Source organism: Salmo salar, chromosome ssa29 (assembly GCF_905237065.1).
Source record: "Salmo salar chromosome ssa29, Ssal_v3.1, whole genome shotgun sequence".
Classification (NCBI taxonomy): Eukaryota; Metazoa; Chordata; class Actinopteri; order Salmoniformes; family Salmonidae; genus Salmo; species Salmo salar.
In genome coordinates this window covers 22,387,344-22,405,981 of record NC_059470.1, presented here as the reverse complement: position 1 = coordinate 22,405,981, position 18,638 = coordinate 22,387,344, and the positions used below count along the sequence as shown (strand labels likewise).

Below are 18,638 nucleotides of genomic sequence, written 5' to 3'. Positions count from 1 at the left end.
AATAGAAGGAGCCACTGATGACATCATCGAGTGTGCATCATGTGATTTTAAACAGCTATGGCAAGCAGGCAAATGTTAGTAAGTAAGTAAAGCCCAGTCCCAAAAAGTAAAGCCCAGTCCCTCTTCTTGATCTCAAACAATTGAATGAAGACGGTTATTCAGTGGACTCTATGGTGTTTTAGCTCTATCACTCTCTGAGATGGCAGCATGGCATGGTGGTGTGTTTGTAGGACAAGTGTAGCGGGGCAGAAAATAGAAAAGCCAGACACCTAATTACACCTGTCGCAGCGGGCACCAAGTGTGGCGAGACCGGCACAGGGTGTCCAGGGCTGTGTCGCTTCCAACTCCCATCCTCAAACACACACATGCACACACATACATGCACGCATGCACACATACACACATGGTTTGTTCCCCTGGGTAATATGGGGACATGCTAGACACTCCCACATAACATGTTTGTTTCCCTTTGCCAAAAGTAGTGTGAAATCTCAGAACCATAGAACATTGTCAATGTTGATTGACGCTGGCTGCAAAGATATAATAGATGGATGGTTACCAAGAAACGGATGAATGACATGTCAATTCATTGATTTGGATTGATTTGATTGATGCGTTGGTACGACACCAATAAGCCTTTGGAGAAACACAGAGAGAACAGTCTCAGGTAAACCCAAAACATGCAGTTTTGGTCTAGGATGTTTCGTTATTATAGGCCCTATTAAATCACAGTTTCATTTATGAAGCTCGTGTTAGGATGTGGGAAGAAAATCGAAATTTGACTACAAAATGGTGTTTGTAATCATTACACGATGGTAATGAAATTCCATCATGAAACTGCATGCACGGTTGACATTTACTAAACTGAGGAAAAGTGGCCCTGTGTCTAAGGGGCTATGGTTGCCATGTGCAAATTCAGGCAGGCAGGCACGGAAGCATGGAGGCACGCGGACAGATGCACACACACACACAACCCCCCCCCCCCCACACACACACACACTAAACACACACAGCCCTACAGCCCAGAGGAGCAGGTTCTCTTGTTTAACATGGACATGGAGAGCTTCTGTTCCCGTTGGAGGCTGACATTTAAAACCAGGCCCAAATCACACCTGCTGTTTACATTCCTAGTGTTACACATCAGGGCCCTTCTCCACACTCTGCCGCTTTCAGGAACCAGACCTGCTGGCTAGCTTTTTATAGCTATTTGATCTAGCAGTCTTGTTTACATTAAGATGTTGTTTGTCACTAACTTTTTAATCAATATGAAAGTAATAACATCTTAATTGTCCAATAAAGCTTCATTAAAACTCCTCTCCTTCTCTCCCACTCCCAGGTGCTGAACCTCAGCTTGTCCAACACGGCTTTATTAAAACTCCTTCCACTCTCTCCTCCCAGGCTTTATTAACACACCTCTCCCTCTCTCCTCCTTCCAGGTGCTCAACCTTTTCCTAGCCTTGCTGCTCAGCTCGTTCAGCTCGGACAACCTCTCAGCGCCCGACGACGATGGCGAGATGAACAACCTACAGATTGCCATTGGCCGCATCAAAAGCGGCATGAGCTGGCTCCGAAGCCAGGTTGGGCACTTGATTTTAAACAGCTATTCATTGTTATTCTCTACTTTTTTACTATTTAGCATAGACAATTAGATTCAAAATAAGATATATCATGAAATGTAGTATGGGCTATGAGTAAAAATTAAACAACCTATATCAACCAAACAAACAAATTAATCACAAAACCCTCAAAAAATAACATGAAAAAAAGTGAATCACGTCTTCTTAAACGTAGTTCATTACTTCGTTGCAGATCTGCGACTTCTTCAACGGCAACTTCAAGCGGCGGCGGCAGAAGAGCAAAGAAGCCGAGGCCATGCTGAAGCTCAAGAGGCTGAGCCACGGTGCTCCGCTTGGCGAGGTTGGCAACGGGACAGTGGTGGCGGTGGCGGGAGGGATCGGACGCCACGGGGAGAAGATTATGGTCCCGGAGGTGGACGACAGCTACATGACCAACCCCAACCTGACCATCAGCGTGCCCATCGCTCCTGGCGAGTCGGACGTGGAGTTCCCCGAGGACGAGGATGAGGAGGAAGAGGGGGAGAGCGAGAGCTCAGAGGCGGAGGAGGAGGAGGAGGAGAGCAAGCAGGTAGGATGGGAGTTTAGGTTGGTGGAAGTGAAGGGTACCGATATGGAAGTCTATATCGATATCAGTCACATTTTTGTGATACAAGCCATTAATGGGCCACTGTAATATATCAGATATTGTTATCCCCAAACATTAAATAAAATACAATTTTATTAGTCACATACACGTGTTTAGCAGATGTTATTGCAGGTGTATTGAAATGCTTGTGTTTCTAGCTCCAACAGTGCAGTAATATCTAACATGTAATATCTAACAATTTCACATCAATAGACACAATACACACAAATCTAAAGTAAAGGAATGGAATTAAGAATATATAAATATTTGGGCGAGCAATGTCAGAGCGGCATAGACTAAGATACAGTAGACTAGGATATAATACGTATGAGATGAGTAATGCAAAAAACGTTAACATTATTAAAGTGACTATTATGTATATAGGGCAGCAGCCTCTAATGTGCTAATGATGGCTATTTAACAGTCTGATGGCCTTGAGATAGAAGATGTTTTTCAGTTTCTCGGTCCCAGCTTTAATGCACCTGTACTGACCACGCCTTCTGGATGACAGTGGGGTGAACAGGCAGTGTCTGGGGTGGTTGTTGTCCTTGATGATCTTTTTGGCCTTCCTGTGACATCGGGCACCCTCTGGAGAGCCCTGCGGTTGTGTGCGGTGCAGTTGCCGTACCAGGTGGTGATACAGCCCGACAGGATGCTTTCAATTGTGCAACTGTAAAAAGTTTGTGAGGGTTTTAGGTGCCAAGAAACATTTATTCATCCTCCTGAGGTTGAAGAGGTGCTGTTGCGCCTTCTTCACCACACTGTCTGTGTGGGTGGACCATTTCAGTTTGTCAGTGATGTGTATGCCGAGGAACTTGAAGCTTTCCACCTTCTCCACTGCTGTCCCGTCGATGTGGATAGGGGGGTGCTCCCTCTGCTGTTTCTTGAAGTCCACGATCAGCTCCTTTGTTTTGTTGATGTTGGGTGAGAGGTTATTTTCCTGGCACCACACTCCCAGGGCCCTCACCTCCTCCCTGTAGGCTGTCTCGTCATTGTTGGTAATCAGGCCACCTACTGTTGTGTCGTCTGCAAACTTGATGATTGAGTTGGAGGCATGCATGGCCACGCAGTCATGGGGGAACAGGGAGTACAGCAGGAGGCTGAGCATGCATCCTTGTGGGGCCCCAGTGTTGAGGATCAGTGAAGTGGAGGTGTTGTTTCCTACCTTCACCACCTGGGGGTGGCCAGTCAGGAAGCCCAGGACCCAGTTGCACAGGGCGTGGTTCAAACCCAGGGCCTCGAGCTTAATGATGAGCTTGGAGGGTACTATGGTGTTGAATGCTGAGCTGTAGTCAATGAACAGCATTTTTACATAGGTATTCCTCTTGTCCAGATGGGATAGGGCAGTGTACAGTGCGATGGCGATTGCATCGTCTGTGGATCTATTGGGGCAGTAAGCAAATTGAAGTGACTACTCTCTCAAAGCACTTCATGATGACAGAAAAGAGTGCTACAGAGCGATAGTCACTGGGCCGGCAGCCTTGCGAGGGTTAACACGCTTAAACGTCTTACGTCAGCCACGGAGAAGGAGAGCCCACATTCCTTGGTAGCGGTCGGTGGCACTGTGTTATCCTCAAAGCGGGCGAAGAAGGTGTTTTGCTTGTTCGGAAGCAAGACGTCGGTGTCCGCGACAGAGGGAATAACATCACTGTTTGTATTCTGCCATATTCCCAGTCACCTTGCCTTGGTTAAATGCGATGGTTCGCGCTTTCAGTTTTGCGCGAATGCTGGCATCTATCCATGGTTTCTGGTTAGGTTTTAATAGTTACAGTGGGTACAACATCTCCTATACACTTCCTGATAAACTCAGCCACCGTATCAGTATAATCATCAATGTTATTCTCGGAGGCTATCCGGAAAATATCCCAGTCCGTGTAATCAAAACAATCTTGAAGCGTGGATTCCGATTGGTCAGACCAGCATTGAATAGTCCTTAGCACGGGTACTTCGTGTTTGAGTTTCTGCCTATAGGAAGGGAGTAGAAAAATGGAGTCGTTACATCATAGAGGCTAATATTTTCTACTTTAATTAGTGATTGACTTCAGACGGCAGACTGCTGCTAGATACGTAATTATGACAGAGTTGGTCTTGTCTCACACTGTAGGCATTGCCATGTGTGCTTGTCCCTCTCATGTTAGAACTGTGATGTTCATTGTGTCTACTAAATGGGGGTCAGATGCATGTATGAGTTCTTCTAGTCTTTTGGTCCACCCTCTCTTTTCTCTCTCCTCTCTCTCTCCCCCCTCATCTTTTTCTCTCTCTCACTCTCTTTCTCTCTCTGGCCTGAGAGGTTGCTTAGCGGTCCAATAACTGACTGTTGAGCAGACTGGAAAGAGAGCCCTTATCTCCCTCTCTTTTTCTCTCACCCTCCACTCTCCACCCTCCACCCTCCTCCCTCTCTCATTCCATCCCTTTCCCTCTCCCTCTCTCTCCGTCTGAAGTGAGCCGCTCCAAGCCCACGCACAAAGGCTATTTTCATGCCCTGTTTTGTTTTCTCACTTCCTCCAGAGCAATTTGGCCCTGAGCGGACACTTCCCAAAATGGATGCCCTGTCCAATTGTACACCTTGTAAAGATTTATACTACTATTTCTGTAGTTGGGTACTTCTTCCATTTGGTAACAATGGCTCCGTATATTGCCGCCCAATCAGGAATATGGAATAAGATCCTTGAGGCCAAAGTGCATTTTGTTGCCAGCATTTGTCTTTCACCTGTCTCTTTGTCTGCATCCATTAAAATGGGTTGAATTGAACGGAGCTAGATTGTGGCCCATTACCTTGTTGTCTGGGGGTTAGGGTTAGTTTCAAAGATGAATTGATGTTGATAAGGAGACGTGAAATGAGCCAGGCTTCTTGAATAAATATAAAACTTTGTTGAAGTTGAAAAGGTTGGGAGCTGGGAGAAGGAGAGCGAGCTTATACTACGTGGTATGCAAACGTTTATGGAGAGTTTTGCAAATGTTTATGGAAACATGATACAGCATTCTCAACATGTATGGAACAGGTTGTTAATATATATACACTACCGTTCAAAAGTTTGGGGTCACTTAGAAATGTCCTTTTTGAAAGAAAATCACATTTTTTGTCCATTAAAGTAACATCAAATTGATCAGAAATACAGTGTACACATTGTTAATGTTGTAAATGACTATTGTAGCTGGAAACGGCTGATTTTTTTATGGAATATCTACATAGGCGTAGAGACCCATTATCAGCAACCATCACTCCTGTGTTCCAATGGCACGTTGTTTTTAAACCAACACTCAGTTTAAATTTTTTTGTGTACATAAATTACTGTAGCTGTTTTTCCCATTACTAAAGTTAATGCCTTCAACTGCAGGTGATCCATGTTTATCATTTTAAAAGGTTTGAGCCTGTGATCGAATCCACAAATGCCGATGCTCCAGATACTCAACTAGTCTAAAGAAGGCCAATATTATTGCTTCTTTAAATCAGCACAACAGTTTTCAGCTGTGCTAACCTAATTGCAAAACGGTTATCTAATGATCAATTAGCCTTTTAAAATGACAAACTTGGATTAGCTAACACAACGTGCCATTGGAACACAGGAGTGATGGTTGCTGATAATGGGCCTCTGAATGACTATGTAGATATTCCATTAAAAATCAGGCATTTCTAGCTACAATAGTCATTTACAACATTAACAATGTGTACAGTGTATTTCTGATCCATTTGATGTTATTTAAATCGACAAAAAAAAATGCTTTTCTTTTAAAAAACAAGGACATTTCTAAGTGACCTCAAACTTTTGAATGGTAGTATATACAGTTGAAGTTGGAAGTTTACGTACACCTTAGCCAAATACATTTAAACTCAGTTTTTCACAATTCCTGACATTTAATCCTAGTAAAGATTCCCTGTCTTAGGTCAGTTAGGATCACCACTTTATTTTAAGAATATGAAATGTCAGAATAATAGTAGAGAGAATTATTTATTTCAGCTTTTATTTCTTTCATCACATTCCCAGTGGGTCGGAAGTTTACATACACTGAATTAGTATTTGGTAGCATTGCCTTTAAATTGTTTAACTTGGGTCAAATGTTTCGGGTAGCCTTCCACAAACTTCTCACAATAAGTTGGGTGAATTTTGACCCATTGCTCCTGACAGTGCTGGTGTAACTGAGTCAGGTTTGTAGGCCTCCTTGCTCGCACACACTTTTTCAGTTTTGCCCACATTTTTTCTATAGGATTGAGGTTAGGGCTTTGTGATGGCCACTCCAATACCTTGACTTTGTTGTCCTTAAGCCATTTTGCCACACCTTTGGAAGTATACTTGGGGTCATTGTCCATTTGGAAGACCCATTTGCGACCATGCTTTAACTTCCTGACTGATGTCTTGAGATGTTGCATCAACATATCCACATAATTTTCTTTCCTCATGATGCCATCTATTTTGTGAAGTGCACCAGTCCCTCCTGCAGCAAAGCACCCCCACAACATGAAGCTGCCACCCCCGTGCTTCACAGTTGGGATGGTGTTCTTCGGCTTGCAAGCCTCAACCTTTTTCCTCCAAACATAATGATGGTCATTATGGCCAAACAGTTCTATTTTTGTTTTCTATCCAGCTATTCTCCAAATAGTACGCTCTTTGTCCCCATGTGCAGTTGAAAACCGTAGCCGGGCTTTTTTATGGCGGTTTTGGAGCAGTGGCTTCTTCCTTGCTGAGCACCCTTTCAGGTTATGTCGATATAGGACTTGTTTTACTGTGAATATAGTTACTTTTGTACCCGTTTCCTCCAGCATCTTCACAAGGTCCTTTGCTGTTGTTCTGGGATTGATTTGCACTTTTTGCACCAAAGTACGTTCACCTCTAGGAGACAGAACGTGTCTCCTTCCTGAGCGGTATGATGGCTGCATGGTCCCATGGTGTTTATACTTGTGTACTATTGTTTGTACAGATGAACGTGGTACCTTCAGGCGTTTGGAAATTGCTCCCAAGGATGAACCAGACTTGTGGAGGTCTACAATTTCTTTCTGAGGTCTTGGCTGATTTCTTTACATTTTCCCATGATGTCAAGCAAAGAGGCACTGAGTTTGAAGGTAGGCCTTGAAATACATCCACAGGTACATCTCCAATTGACTCAAATGATGTCAATGATGCCTATCAGAAGCTTCTAAAGCCATGACATACTTTTCTGGAATTTTCCAAGCTGTTTAAAAGCACAGTCAACTTAGTGTATGTAAACTTCTGACCAACTGGAATTGTGATACAGTGAATTATAAGTGGAATAATCTGTCTGTAAACAATTGTTGGAAAAATTACTTGTGTCTTGCTAAAAGTAAATGTCCTAACCGACTTGCCAAATCTATCGTTTGTTAACAAGAAATTTGTGGAGTGGTTGAAAAGGAGTTTTAATGACTCCAACCTAAGTATGTGTAAACTTCCGACTTCAACTGTATATATATATATATATAGATAGAGAGAGAGAGAGAGAGAGCAGTTGTTTACATCTGTTTTCTCTTCCGTTCTCTCTGCCTCCATTTGTCTCTCTCGCTCTCCCTCCGTCCCTCTAAACAGAGCTGACTTATCTGTGTCGGTTTGTCTCTTTGCACACCTGTGCTCCAATTAGTTTTAAGAGAGCGGTCACGTCTTGCCCACCCGCTTTAATCTTACTATGCACCTGTCCTCTCACCGTCCCTTGTTCTCTCTTTTATCCCTTCACTCACTCCATCTCTGTACACCTGCCTGTCCACCCACTCAGTCTGTTTTATCTTTATCCCTACACCTGTCACTGACTCCTCCCTCCCTCTCTCTTTCTCTCTTTCTCTTGCTCTTTCTCTTTCTTTTTCTCTCTTTTAAGACAACCTGTTATATGCATGTCACCCATGGAGGCTGTTTCAGGTTTGCTGTAGCTCACTGTGTAGATAATCAGGAAGTACACGCAGGGTTCCCTAGCCAGTCTCCCGTACAGAGCGGCCATCTGCATCTATCCAGCTAACCGTGGCCTCAGATGCATGCCTGTCGCTATCCTTTATCAGGAAAAGGGCAGCGAGAGAGAACATTGCCCTGAAACATTAGTTAGCACCTAAAAGATAATTAGAACAATTCAAAACATTGTAAACAAGGCAACAGTAAACAATTTTGTTCCCCACAAATGATTGGGCCAATTTCAGTTATCGTGTGTAACCACAGACTATCCATTAAATTGACCACATACTCTGGTGGCCACTCTGACAATGCTAGCAGTGCCAGCTGTGTCACTAGAGATTCTGGGTTCGAGTCCAGGCTCTGTCGCAGCCGGTGGGCACAATTGGCCCAGCGTCGTCCGGGTTAGAGGAGGGTTTGGCTGGCAGGAATGTCCTTGTCCCATCGCGCACTAGCGACTCCTATGGCGGGCCAGGCGCAGTGCTCGCTGACAAGGTCGCCCGGTGCACTGTGTTTCCTCCAACACATTGGTGCATCCAGGTTAAATGGGCATTGTGTCAAGAAGCAGTGCGGCTTGGTTGGGTTGTGTTTCGGAGGACGCACGGCTCTCGAGCTTCGCCTCTACCGAGTCCGTATGGGAGTTGCAGCGATGAGACAAGACTGTAACTACCAATTGGATACCATGAAATTGGGGAGAAAACAGGGTAAAAAAAATAAAAATAATTAAAATAATAAATGAGAAAATGGAAGGCTAACCAGTCTCTTTAGCTAATAATCTCCCTGTACTCCATATCATGTGCCAAAGAGACTGGCCTTTCTGCCATCTTCAAATATGAACATTCGATCACCCTCATTGCTATCATCCAATTGGAACTCGCTTTTTTCTCTCCACAGAACACAGTTGGTATCTGGTTGCTAAACAACCATTTTTTGTTTGTCCAGATGAAACTATTCATCTGGGGCAGCAGGTAGCCTAGTGGTTAGAACATTGGGCTAGTAACCAAAATGTTGTTAGTTCAAATCCCTGAGCGGACAAGGTAAAAACCTGTCGTTTTGCCCCTGAACAAGGCAGTTAACCCACTGTTCCTTCGGCCGTCATTGTAAATAAGAATTTGTTCTTAACTGACTTGCCTAGTTAAATAAAGGTCAAATAAAATTGCTAGCTCAGGTATACATTCTCAAAGTAAATAATACTTCAATTCCAACCACAAAATTTCTTCGTTTTGATTTCAAGCCTCAAAATACAACAACAACAAAAACATGTTTTATTGTCACATACACTGGATAGGCGGAGTGAATTTAGTAGTTTTACAGGGTCAGCCAAAGTAGTACAGATCCCATGGAGCAAGGGTTGTGTCCAACGCTCTAACCGCTAGGCTACTGTACCTGTCTCCACAGGTTACATGCCGCCACTTGTCTAGCTAAGAGTTCATGTTTGTTTTTTACTTTCTTATGAATTCAAATTCTATTTTCGAGTCTCCACATGTTGTCATGGAAAATATTTATGTTATTTCCAACAACCAATGAGCAACTCTTACCCTAAATCCAGTGCATATTTAACGTTGAGATTGCCGAAATGCCAGTCTCTTTGGCAATGACCAGGATCGAGTGGCAAGGAGTCGAATGTTAGTTAAAGAGATTGGTACTCAGACTGAGGGGGTTCAATTCATTTCGCCCGGGCACCCATGTAGAAGTGTTTTGCACCAGCTTAAAGTAGACAGTCATGAGAGGGCATAACAAAGCCTATTCCCCCTCAGGAAACTAAAAAGATTTGGCATGGGTCCTGAGATCCTCAAAAGGTTCTACAGCTGCAACATCGAGAGCATCCTGATTGGGTGCATCACTGCCTGGTACGGCAATTACTCGGCCTCTGACCTCAATGGACTACAGAGGGTAGTGCGTACGGCCCAGTACATCACTGGGGCTAAGCTGCCTGCCATCCAGGACCTCTACACCAGGCGGTGTCAGAGGAAGGCCCAAAAAATTGTCAAAGACCCCAGCCTCCCCAGTCATAGACTGTTCTCTCTACAGAACACCCCCTCTTTTTACGCTGCTGCTACTCTCTGTTTATCATATATGCATAGTCACTTTAACTATACATTCATGTACATACTACCTCAATTGGGCCGACCAACCAGTGCTCCCGCACATTGGCTAACCGGACTATCTGCATTGTGTCACACCCACCACCCGCCAACCCCTCTTTTATGCTACTGCTACTCTCTGTTCATCATATATGCATAGTCACTTTAACCATATCTACATGTCCATACTACCTCAATCAGCCTGACTAACCGGTGTCTGTATGTAGCCTCGCTACTTTTATAGCCTCGCTACTGTATATAGCCTGTCTTTTTACTGTTGTTTTATTTCTTTATTTACCTACTGTTCACCTAATACCTTTTTTGCACTATTGGTTCGAGCCTGCAAGTAAGCATTTCACTGTAAGGTCTGTTGTATTCGGCGCACGTGACAAATAAAATTTGATTTGATTCTGCCTTGTTGAAAACATGCCCGAGTTGTGCAGATTAATGTTAGATTTGAGAAGGGCGCGCTTCCCTCCGCGCTTTCGCCCGATGACGTAACGTTCAACTGGGCCAGCATAACATAGCATCAGTATACTAGTAACAACCTAAGTATTACAAAACTTATATTTGATCAAATAAGCCACATGTAGCCAAGCTTCAATGTTTTCTTAAACAAATTCAACACTCTCATTGACCTCCATACAAACACACAACAACAACAAAAAGCCACTTGCTGGAGAAGACAGATTTTAGGCCCAGTTATCCCTCTCGCTTCACCTCATCCTCTCTGGTTTGACTCACAAATGTCAGTTACTGTATTTACTATAGCTTCCGCCGTGGGCCAATCAGTGTCATTTTATAAATGCCGGATCTCTATGGCAAGATGCATCATTCACCCAAGTTTTGTCAAAATCGGGCCAGTGCTGTCTGAGATATTGCGTGTGACTAACATATGGACAGACGAACAGATAAACAGACGAACGGACGGAGACCGATCCACAGTTCCCTTCTCGATTTCAAGGTGGAGGACAATTAAGAGTTACAGTAGGTTAGCAGCAGGCAAAAAGCGTCTCCGCTCTTGTTTTTACTATGAAGAGACTATGCAGCCGAGGCAGACACAGGCTCGTGCCTTTCACAACACCTCAACGTCAAAGTATGGCTGGGAGGGTGTGATAGAAAAAAGCAGCGCCCGGCGTTAGCTCGCACCCGGGACAAATCTCCCACATGAGCTGTAATGCCACAGCCAGCTGAAAGACTGGGGAAATGTAGATGGGATTTGTTTCACCTCTGACGCCCACCTTACCTCTTCTTCAGTCAACAGCCTGTCTATCTGATTCATCACTACAGGGGCCAAGGCCCGGGCCACTATTTACACTTCGAAGGGAAGGGTGTGTGTGCATGTGTGTGTTTGTGGAGCCTGGAACCCTAGCTGCTGTTGACCATTCCTCACACCATTGTGCCATTGAGCCCTTGTACATCATAAGCATAGCTTTCTAACTGTAAAGTCAACTCCTTCGCTAATGACTTGATATTGTTTTAGCGGGAGGCTTATGTTGATTATCCCACTAACAGGGTTATTGTGCAAGGCTAATCTTGCTCAGATGAGCGTGGAGCTTAACATAGAGAGACCATGCTCATAATACAGTGCTACACATCCTGCCGCTGTGTTTATAGTTCCCTTCTCCTAAAGGTTATACCTCAGCATACTCCACAACATGTGGTTTGTTATGATACAGATTTGAAAGACAATTTGGGAATGGTCTTTTCCTTACAAGTCAATTATGTGATTTGCACGTTATTGGAAATTCACAGTTGAGTCATTCAGAACTTTCTGAAAGTAATATTATAGCATGAAGCTACTGTACTGTATGTATTGCAATGCTTGCATTCTAAGTGTCATACTAGTATGGATAAGAACATCTCGGGCAGCAAAGTGACGTTGTGGGATTTGGAGAAGAGCAGGAATTGATCGGTGGGAGACACCAGGCGGCTGGTGGGAAGGCTGAGAGGCTTGGGTTCTCCAGGGACCAACGGTTGTGTAACGGCACACAGCTGTGTCCGAGCGCCGCACAGCGCAACCACGACAACGCTGCCACGGCAACAACCGGGTACATCTCAGATCCCAGAGGCTCTGAGACTGATGAGGAAATGGGATACATGATTTATCATTTATTGACGGAAAACATGCTTGAAATTGTTTTGGCAGGAATTTCTCTCATAGCATATCAATGGCTCTAATGTAATGTCTAAATAAGGGTGAAAGCCAAGCCTCTTCTTAGAGAAATGGGTTTGCAGGCTTTTCCTCCAACCCTGCTGTAACACACCTGATTCAGCTTATCAGCTAATCAAGATTCTGGTGAACAGCTAATTAAAACCAGAATCAGGTATAGACACTTTTCAGAAATCTCCTTATTGTTTATGTTCTATAAAACATACACCTCCGTTTTCGACTAGCCAGGTCAAGGGTGGTGTCACTCGGGCAGTGACACATTACTTTTGGAGTTTGTCATCAAGCTTATTGTGTTGGTCTTTGCAACCCCTTGAATACCTAAAACCGTTAATGTCTGCCACTACACCCATAACTCCTGATCCTTAACCTAGGGTGACCACCTTTAAAATACCCAAACGAGGGACAACAGGATGATTTTGCGGGACATTCGCAGGACATTCGCAGCAAAATCCTGGAGGGACTAGTTATATATACATTCAGGGGAGTCCTTTTTCATAGAGTTTGAGGTGTGTGTGTGTGTGTGTGTGTGTGTGTGTGTGTGTGTGTGTGCGCGCGCAACACTGCTTAGTGCCCAATTCTCTCCCCAGAGGGGCTATTTATAGGTGTGTTATGTGGGGGACAATGCACCTGGTATTTGTGATAGTTTCAAGTTTTATTTGTCACATGCACAAATACACTGAAATGCCTAACTTGCAAGTATTCAATATTAAAGTAGTATGACAAAAACAACATAAAAAAACACAAGAAATAAGAGAGAGAACTAGAATATCATAAGAACGTAAGCTATGTACAGGGTCAGTGCCAGTAGCAAATGTACAATGTGCAGGGATGTACATGTAGGCAGGGATTTGGAGAAAGTGACTGGTAGCACGATAAACAATAATAATAATAATAATAATGATAATAATAATGACAATGACAATAATAATAATGCAAATAATGCAAATGCTAATGATAATAATGGTAATGATGATAATAATAAAAATGATAATAATGAATAATAAGGATAATGATAATGATAAAAACAAAAATTATAATACTAATTATAATACAAATGATAATGCTTATTATAATAATAATGGTAATAGTAAACAGTATGTCAGAACTATAAGTGTTGGGTGGGTATGTGAGTGGTGTGTGTGTGCATGTAGGCGTATCTGTCTATTGGGACCATGGGCGTAGTATACAACCAGTGTTATTGGTTCAGCTATACCAGACATACCAACTCCCCTGTCACCCCTAAGCTGAGCACGATGGGCCTGTAAAACACAAAGGCTCATGGGATGCCCGCTCGACAGGCGGAGCAGTAATGTACATCTGATGATGTGTTGTTACAAGCCTGACATGGGTATGGAATGACCAGTAAAACTCAACAGATGACATGAGATGACATAAAAGGTTTATCTGTGTATCTAGAAGGAAAAGCAAAAGAAAGATTCATAATCATGAAGCTGACCAGGACAATGACTGTATTGGTTTTAGGTTGATGTCGTTGTTCTCGTCGGGCGTTCGTGGGTTTATTGACAGTGGTAATAGAATACTGATCCTCTAAAGCCAAGAGAATGTAAAAGTGAAATTGGAGTAAAGGTTGTTTGTTGAAGGGCCCCCTCGCTGTATTGTCTGCAGAGAATGGCTGTATGACTGTATTGGTGATGAACAGTTGAGAGGATCTACTGTTAAGTAATCCCTCTCTCTCTCTGAGCTGTGCTCTCCAATGATAGAATTCTTGAGGTTGGAGGGAATGCATAGAGAATTCCAAAATTCCAAATTACTTTAGAGAATAGATTAATAAAGGTATGGATTGAACTTCACTTTAGCCGACTTTAAAAGCATGAAAACATCAGTCATAATTCTGGTTTGGGGTGCACAATCCCTTTAAATGACACATGGCCATGGACATGAAGGATATTGTTATATCTAGCCTAGCTGTAGAAGAACGCACGTCTGCACGGTTTCACATTGTACATCACTCTGTCGTTTAATGACATGTGCCACTCATCCTGACAACCCATTCATCCATAAAGCAGCACACTGTCGTAAACCATAACAACGTACAGTATGACGTACAGCACGTCGTACCATACATAACATTTCCCCCCCCTTTCCAAAACCAGGGACTGGTACCATATATAAAATGTCCATAGGGCAAGAACCTAGAGTGATACCTGTAAGAAATAAAACATTAACCTTTAAACAGAAGGACTCTCCAAACTAACCAGTTCAGTCCATTAACCTGGAGGTTGACTAAGACACCTACCGGAGCCTAAGAATGAAAAGAGGTTAAGTAGTCCCCCAGATGAGCAGGGCGAGTTCGTGCCCGCATAGGCCTTTCTTCAACCGCCACCGCTTGTGGCTCTGGCCCTTGGGGAGCCCGTAGAGGCTGGGGCTCGGGTGGTAGTGGTGGGGGAGGTCCATCCGGTGGCGTCTCTGGCCTGCATGTCTGTTCTGTGTGCATTCGTATTCCTTGAGGAGCAGGGACTTTCCTGAGGCGGCTGGCGTGCCAGCGTGATCCATTGCTCAACATGAATGTGTCGGGCCCCAGTTGTCGACTGACCTGCAGGTGTTCCGACCAGAATGAGGCCATTTTGTTGCACCGCTGAGGCCGTCGGGCTCGGACCCAGTCAGACACTTGGATGATCGACTTCTTCACCCTGTGTGCCTTGTCAAAACGCTGTTTCATTGCTCTTTGGTGCCTGGTCACTGCCTGCTGTTCTTGGGTGCACCTAGTCGCCGGTTCTGCAACTCTCTGTGTTCTGAGTCTGTCCAGTGGCAGTTCCATCTCACGACCTAGCATGAGGGATGCCGGGGAGACCTGTGTTGTTGTGTGTTTGCTTGCTCTGTAGTGCATTAGCGTTTGATTCAAAGCAGTTTGGAACGTGCACCCCTGGACCAGGTGCGCTCTGATGCCGTTCTTCAGCGTTTGGTTGAAGCGTTCCACCCCTCCGTTAGCTTGTGGGTTGTAGTAGGCCGTGCGGATGTGTTTGATTCCCTTGTTGCTGAGATATGAGGAGAACTCGGCAGAGATTAGCTGGGGCCCATTGTCCGTGGTAAGGGTGAGGGGCAGGCCCCACCTTGTGAACAGGCTGTCTAGGATGTCCACGATGGCCTGTGCTGTGACAGTTCCGACAGGAACCACTTCTGGCCACTTAGAGTGGAGGTCATACACCACCACCAGGAAGCGCTGATGGTGAGGGACTGCGTGACCATGGATCTCGCCACAGATGTCCAGTTGGATGTGCTCCCAGGGGCGGGACGGCCATGCGAGAGGCTGCAGGGGGGTGGGGCGGACTGTCCTGTTTTCCCACTGAGGAGGCATGCAGCACAATCCCTGACCAGGGCTTCAATGTCGTGGTCGATGCCTGGCCACCACACAAGGTCTCGACATCGCTGTTTGACCTTCACTATGCCCAAGTGCCCCTCGTGCGCCATGGATAGAACACGCGCACGCAGACCACTTGGGACCACAGTGCAAAACCCTCGAGAGACACAGACTTCTTCCCAGCAAGACAGTTCGTGCTTCACCCTGGCGAAAGTCGCCAGCTCTTCCGGCACGTGTGCTGGCCATCCAGTGCGTATGTAGGTGCGCAGGGTAGACAGTGTGGGATCCTGTTCCGATGCTTGCTTCAGCTCCTCCAGTGAGACAACTGACTCCAGGCACAGTTGGATGGATGAACGCACGTCTGCACGGTTTCACATTGTACATCACTCTGTCGTTTAATGACGTGCCACTCATCCTGACAACCCATTCATCCATAAAGCAGCACACTGTCGTAAACCATAACAACGTACAGTATGACGTACAGCACGTCGTACCATACATAACAGATATGCATTAAGTAATGATTTAACGTTGAGGGTTCATTATGCCCAAAGCTGACTTTTGTCACCCTGGAACTTCCTCTACCCACACTTTACTCTGAGTTTATGCTTGACTGTCTTCTTGACTCTGGTGTTGTCACCTCACCTGCAGCACAGACACTACAGTTACCCTGGAAACAGTCCACAGTGTCCCAGGGCAAATATTTAGTTCAAAAGTAGACGCAGCATTTTTCCATGTACAAGGTAACAAAAGTATATCATAAAAAATATATAGATATACACTGACTATACAAAACATTAGGGGAGTTGGTGTTGGGACTGTGACCCTGAGAGGGCTGGGTGGTGAGAGGGGAGTCAGTGTCGGGACTGTGACCCTGAGGGGCCTGGGTGGTGAGAGGGGAGTCAGTGTCGGGACTGTGACCCTGAGGGGCCTGGGTGGTGAGAGGAGAGTCAGTGTCGGGACTGTGACCCTGAGGGGGCTGGGTGGTGAGAGGGGAGTCAGTGTCGGGACTGTGACCCTGAGGGGCCTGGGTGGTGAGAGGAAAGTCAGTGTCGGGACTGTGACCCTGAGGGGCCTGGGTGGTGAGAGGGGAGTCAGTGTCGGGACTGTGACCCTGAGGGGGCTGGGTGGTGAGAGGGGAGTCAGTGTCGGGACTGTGACCCTGAGGGGGCTGGGTGGTGAGAGGGGAGTCAGTGTCGGGACTGTGACCGTGAGGGGTGGTGTGTGTGTGTGTGTGTGTGTGTGTGTGTGTGTGTGTGTGTGTGTGTGTGTGTGTGTGTGTGTGTGTGTGTGTGTGTATGGACACACACATCTGGAGCTCATAGCAATATGAGCTCGTGTCCAACCCTGCCCCACCATGACAGGACCCAGAGTGTGATCACATGTTAGCCTGCAGGGCGTCAACAACAGGAAGGAAGAGCTAGAGCCAGAAACCAGACAGAATATCCTGGGTAGGATATTCTGTCACATCACCCTGATTACATACACCCGACACTGATTACATAACAGACACACAATGTCAAATGGATGGTATATTATTAAGCAGGGTTACTGAAGTGTGTCTTCAAGTAGCTTGGCAATGTATTTCCTCAGTGCTTACTGTAAAAGGTGAATACTGTAACCTCTAGCTTTACACAGTATACAGTATGTGTGGAGAAACAAATATCACACTGAATACCCATCTAAAGAGTTTCAGGAGCTTGCCTGTATTCTGTCTAAATATCCAGCCGACTACACCTCTTCTGTCTATCATGCTATAATATCAGTCCAGATCGCTGATAGCTTGATTTGATTTTGCCAGATTAGATTGAAACAAATGCTGCAGATTATCGCTTTCCAAGCAAAAGATTAAGATGTGCTGTAAGTTACAATATGGTAAATGCCACAAAGGTAACACCAGGTTAGGTTCTATATGAGACTTTGTGCCCAGGCTTTATATGTACCAGGACAGAAGTAGTTATTACTGGGAGAATTATAACCTTCTGAATGTTTCTCATAAATGGAGAAAAAGACTGAATGACTCTCTCCATATCTACCAGATCCCCTTCTGTTGTCAATAAATCACCAATATAGCAATACACCAGTCATCAATCACCTGATAACAACTATTTTCATCTAGCATGGCTCTGATTTGTTGTTATCCTCAGGTAAAGGATGACATCAGCCTATCCGAGGGCAGCACGGTGGATCTGAGGAAGCCAGGGGAGGAAGAGGATGAGTATTCAGAGATGGCCGAAGAGACCATGGAACCTGACAACTGCTTCCCCGATGGTAAAGTTTATTTGACTTTGTTACATTACTGTTAGGCGAGCCCCATTGAGGTTGTGTTGCTAAGCGCTGGGTTTAGATCCCACTTCTGACACCAAATGTCGGTAAGGAGACAGGACGCCATTATGTTTGCTTCAGAACATCTTTACTAAAATAAAACTGGATATGTTGTACTCTACTACATCATGTACTCTACTACATCATGTACACTACTACATCATGTACACTACTACATCATGTACTCTACTACATCATGTACACTACTACATCATGTACTCTACTACATCATGTACTCTACTACATCATGCTTCAAAGAAATTCATTGTATTTTTAAGGGAGTGGCACCAAGAGGTAGCAGCATGAAAAAGCATACAGCTAACAATTTACATGCACTAGTAATGTATTACAAGTGATACATGTGACCAAGTAAATACATGTATAAGCAAGCACATTTAAGGAATATAATTTAATGTCATGTTTGGAGAGAAAAAAACAAGATGGGCAACTAGACCTGACAATCTGTTTATTTTGTATGTGGAAATCAAAACAGAGACACGTCAAACAGGTCAATGAATGTGTTTCTATCCAATTTCAAATGTGTATAATAATATGCCATGATGGCGGGGATAACTTTGCAGTCCAGCCTAAACATTTGTATATTTTTAACAGCTTACATTAGTATAGGGTTTGACTCACTCTCACTGCAA

At 44.6% G+C, this 18,638-nt stretch overlaps 1 protein-coding gene across 3 annotated transcripts in view; it reads left to right on the top strand.

The window, feature by feature from the left end:
* scn5lab (sodium channel, voltage gated, type V-like, alpha b) overlaps positions 1-18,638 on the top strand; it is a 196,745-nt gene that overhangs the window by 147,990 nt on the left and 30,117 nt on the right. For all 3 annotated transcript variants that reach the window (XM_014181333.2, XM_014181334.2, XM_045710742.1), the window contains 3 exons: positions 1,437-1,577; positions 1,810-2,145; positions 17,811-17,934. In XM_014181333.2, the coding sequence (XP_014036808.1) occupies positions 1,437-1,577; positions 1,810-2,145; positions 17,811-17,934 (601 nt within the window). The remainder of the gene's footprint in view (positions 1-1,436; positions 1,578-1,809; positions 2,146-17,810; positions 17,935-18,638) is intronic.